This window comes from Nematolebias whitei, chromosome 17 (genome assembly GCF_014905685.2).
Source record: "Nematolebias whitei isolate Nwh7 chromosome 17, NemWhi1, whole genome shotgun sequence".
Lineage (NCBI taxonomy): Eukaryota > Metazoa > Chordata > Actinopteri > Cyprinodontiformes > Rivulidae > Nematolebias > Nematolebias whitei.
The window spans coordinates 24,489,026-24,493,656 of record NC_056514.1 but is presented as its reverse complement, the minus strand read 5'-3'; the positions used below and the strand labels follow the sequence as shown (position 1 = coordinate 24,493,656).

Here is a 4,631-nt window from a genome sequence, read left to right as displayed (position 1 = left end):
AGTGATAAAAGGCTAACATTTAATTAAATAACATTTTTAAACATATTTCAAATTTTACTTAAATTCTATATGTAATTTGTCAGTCTTGGTCATGTCAACAGATAATCAATTAACATCAAATAGTTATGTAAAACATCTTTAAACAGAGAAATAAAATAAAACATTTTTGCTCACATGGTAATAACTAAATCAGATTGTTTTCAATTGCTAAATTCATCCATTATCTTCCGCTTATTCCAAAGTCGGGTCACGGGGGCAGCAGCTTGAACAGAGAGGCCCAGACTTCTCTTTCTACAGCCACCTCTTCCAGTTCTTCTGGGAGGACTACGAGGAGTTCCCAGGCCAACCGAGAGACAGTCTGTCCAGCATGTCCTGGGTCTTCCCCGGGGTCTCCTCCCAGTCGGACATGCCCGAAGCACCGCATCCTTACCAGATGCTCGAACCAACTCAACTGGCGCTTCTTGACGTGGAGGAGCAGCGGTTCTACTCTGAATCCCTTCCAGATAACTGAACTTCTCAACCTGTATATCAAGGAGAGTCCAGCTACCCTGTGAAGTAAACTCATTTCAGCCACCTGTATCCATGATCTCATTCTTTCAGTCACTACCCAGAGCTCATGACCATAAGTGAGGGTAGGAACATAGACCGACCGGTAAACAGAGAGCTTTGCCTTATAGCTCAGCTCTCTCTTCACCACAACGGACCGGTACAGAGTCTGCAATACTGCAGATGCTGCACCAATCCATCTGTCAATCTCACGCTCCACTCTTCTCTCACTCACGAACAAAACCCCGAGATACTTGAACTCCTCCACTTGTGGCAGAAACTCACGCTCGACCCGAAGAGAGCAATCCACACTTTTCCAGTTGAGAACCATGGCCTCAGATTTGGAGGTGCCGATTCTCATCCCAGCTGCTGCAAACTGCTCCAGTGAGAGCTGGAGATCACAGCATGATGACGCCAACAGGACCACATCATCTGCAAAGAGCAGAGATGGAATCCTGAGGCCACCGAACCGGAAACCCTCCGTCCCCTGACTGCACTGAGAAATTCTGTCCATAAAAGTTATGAACAGAATCGGTGACAACGGGCAGCCCCGGTGGAGTCCAACTCCCACCCTGAAGGGGTCCGACTTACTGCCAGCAATGTGAACCAAACTCTTGCTCCACTTGTAGGGACTGAACAGCCCCGTAACAACAGGCCTCCAATCCCTTACTCACGGAGCACCCCCCACAGTGTACCCCGAGGAACAGTCAAATGCCTTCTCCAAGTCCACAAAACACATGTAGACTGGATGGGCAAACTCCCATGACCCCTCAAGGACCCTAGTGAGAACAGAACCCACATTGTTCCACCTAGATCTGATGTTGGACCAACAATTGGACACGCTTCTCCAGTACCCCTGAATATACCTTACCAGTGGGGCTAGAGAGTGATGCCCCTATAATTGGAGCACACCCTTCGATCCCACTTTTAGAACAGGGGAACCACCACCCCAGTCTGACAATCCAGTGGCACTGCCCCCATGTCCACACGACGTTGCAAAGGCGTGTCAGCCAATTGTTTTCAATTGCTAAATTAAATAAATAAATAAGAGGCTACAATTTGGTGTTATCAGATCTTTATATACACGTTTTTACAATATTTTATAATAGAAAAGAATCCACAATCCAAAATGGAAACAGAAATGTCTATCAGCCAGTACAACACAGTTAGACCCTTTCCTCATTTATTTTTTCAAGTTACCCAATTGTGGTGCCTAATAAATAAAAACCAACACAGATCAGACAAGAAACATCCCCATTGGATAGATTAAATATATTAGCATGACAAAAAGGAATCAGATATATTGATCATACAGATTTATCATACACAGAAACAGCCTGGTTATAAATGCAGGAACTGGGAAAAAACCTGAAGGCATCCTCACCGTCGCAACATTTTTAAATTAAAACTTCGAGCAGAATCATTAGTGAAAAATGTATAAGAAAAGAACCACCCAGATTTGAGTTATCATTAACGACCTCCACACTTATCTGTGCATAAAACCTTCAGTAAGAATCATCTGTACTGTAACATGTTAACAGTATGAAACATGCAACTTGCTTCTATTAATGTCACATTTTTCTGTTTGCTTACAACACAGGAAGTCTCTGCTGCCACTCAGGGAGCTATTGTACCCACAGAGTCCTTCTCCATCCCGCTTGGTGTTAGTAATCGATGCTCCTGAGTGCAGCGATGGTGGAGGCGAGGCGACGGGGCAGCAGTTTAGCGGTCTGTCTGTAGTCTTCAGGTTTAGCCCTCAGCAAGGTGACGATATGTTGGAGGGCGCGTGAGGGCTGCAGGCCCAAAGCATCCATCACGTTGCTCAGATAATCTGCGGAGACAAACAGGATTGACTCCATACAGAATTGTCTTTAATACCACGTGGGGAAAATGTGGCTACTTAGCCATCAATTTGTTTACAGTACCTATGTCTGTGGCCAGCTGTTTAGTAAAACGGGGGGTCAGCTGGGGGATTAGTAAAATGACATCGCAGTAGGTCTGCATGGTTGCCCTGGCGATGGAGCCCAGCCAGTAGTCGGCTGTGTTGTCCAGCTCAGGAAGGTCGTCTCCTGAAAAATAAACAAGGTAGCGATTTAAGAAAGGCTCCATATCGGAGGAGCAACAACTAGAGGCACAGAAGGAAACAACACGAAAGGTGGAACCAATCGAAATTAAAACTAAAAACGCAATCAGAACTGATCCATTAGAAACCTTGCTCTGGAGGAAAAGGCAGCTTCCCAGCATGTAAGGCCATCTCTAAGGCAGGGTCCTCCTGCGTCACAAAAGGCTCCAAGTGAAGAGGCAGAGACATCAAGTACTGTCCTATCTATAAAGGATAAAAGAAACGGTCGTGCGTTTACAAGAATTAAACAACAATCACATACATTAAGATTAGCTTCATCCTATTTTACTGCTGCACAATTAAAACATTCTGGTGGTATGCTAATCTGTAACTGGGTTAGATGGGTAATTAGTCTCCTCAGTAAGCCCGCAGCAGGATGTATATATTTCACCTGCTAACATGCTAATTCTTGTAGCTTGTTGAAATGATCAGTTATTAATCATCTTGATTTTAGGTATTCAAGTTGTAGTAGGATCAGTATGATGGAGAAATGTAGTGGTTTGACAGCAAAACTTTTTAACACTGTGGAGTATCTTGAATTACTGGCGCTTGCCTGATTGGCACAGTCTGATAAGTGATAAACTTTGATTTAAACTTGACTAACATTTGTAATGTATTCCTGCGGCGACAGGCTGAACGTCGGCAGGTCTTCTGTGTAGCTCTCTCCAATACCAGAAGCCTCTTGACTCTTAACACAGAAGAAAAGCAACAAAAAGTAAATAAATCACACAGCGTGACGTCAGAACTAAACACAGAACATACAAAACTCAAATGCGCACAAATAAAGCCAATCGCTCAGCACTCATGCACTCAAACCGTCTCTAATGTTGTTGGAAATCAAATCATGTGGAAACTTGACACGTAATCATCACCTCCACCTTGGAGACGAGGCAGAGCTGGTGTTTGATCTGCAGGAAGACGGAGTCGAAGGCCAGCTGGTTGGCCTGCTGATTGAGTCTGGTCAGAGCTGATCTGGGCTCAGCCAACAAGCTGGAGTTGCCTGCGCCCTTTTCCTGTGAGATGATTGAAGCAGCCGTGTAAAGAACAACAGCAGAGAGCCACTGATAAACCAGCAGTTCCTCCTCAGACACAAAGCTCCAGGTCATACCTTTAAGGAGTAAAGGACTTCCATCAAGTTGTTGTATTCAGCCACATTCCCCTTCTGAAGGTAGTTGTATTCCTGCCAAGGGTTTTGGGGGCTATTCTTCCTCTCAGTGGAGCTGGCCTCCTGGATGCCTGCCAGGCTGCGAGGGCTGTAAGACTCTGATAAGTACTTACCAGCTGTGCTCAGGATCCTAAAAGAAGGTTTGATAAGAAGGAATGCCCAACTTCTTCATAAAATCTGAACAAGCACTTTTATAGATTGTCCAAGAACTAGATGAGAAAACATTCTGCATGAATATCATACTCACTTGTTTGACAGCTGCCTCTCAAACGCCCCACACTGTCTTAGCAGTTCTCCACATGTGGCGATGATCCTGCAGCCAGTACATTAAATGAGCATTTAATTTATCTGTTTAAATAAACAAACTGGGTAGAGAAAAATAAATAAAAAAAAGAATGACCTGACTGAATTCTGGAATGCTGTCCAGTCCTCCTGAAAAACGGATGAACTTGGAATCTCTTCAAGTTTACACTTCTTCCGGATTGACTGGAGTGTTGTGGAGAAGTCTGACACATACCTGAGACGAACAAATTGTGAAATTTGGCAGCCTAATAGATTTTATAAAGATTTAAATGCTTCAACAAATACAACAAAAGACACATTATATATATATATATGGTAATATTGGGCCTGTCGCAATAAACAATAAATCAATTGATCGCATGATAAATTAAAATCATCGACCTCGTTTTCATTTATCGGTTTTATCATTTTTTTCATGTCTCTCTTTCTAACAAAGACACTGGATGACAAAAGGCTCAACTCCGGTGCTCTTCACTGACTCCTCCCTTTCTCTTT

At 43.7% G+C, this 4,631-nt stretch overlaps 1 protein-coding gene across 1 annotated transcript in view; it reads right to left on the bottom strand.

Annotated features, from left to right (window-relative positions):
• Positions 1–1,612: 1,612 nt before the first annotated feature.
• Positions 1,613–4,631, bottom strand: part of cog7 (component of oligomeric golgi complex 7) — a 9,470-nt gene continuing 6,451 nt past the window's right edge. The window contains exons 10-17 of the mRNA XM_037690852.1: positions 4,234–4,350; positions 4,081–4,146; positions 3,777–3,963; positions 3,541–3,681; positions 3,273–3,356; positions 2,758–2,872; positions 2,472–2,615; positions 1,613–2,377 (exon numbers count right to left, since the gene is read on the bottom strand). Coding sequence (XP_037546780.1) covers positions 2,211–2,377; positions 2,472–2,615; positions 2,758–2,872; positions 3,273–3,356; positions 3,541–3,681; positions 3,777–3,963; positions 4,081–4,146; positions 4,234–4,350 — 1,021 coding nt within the window. The 3' untranslated portion in view covers positions 1,613–2,210. The remainder of the gene's footprint in view (positions 2,378–2,471; positions 2,616–2,757; positions 2,873–3,272; positions 3,357–3,540; positions 3,682–3,776; positions 3,964–4,080; positions 4,147–4,233; positions 4,351–4,631) is intronic.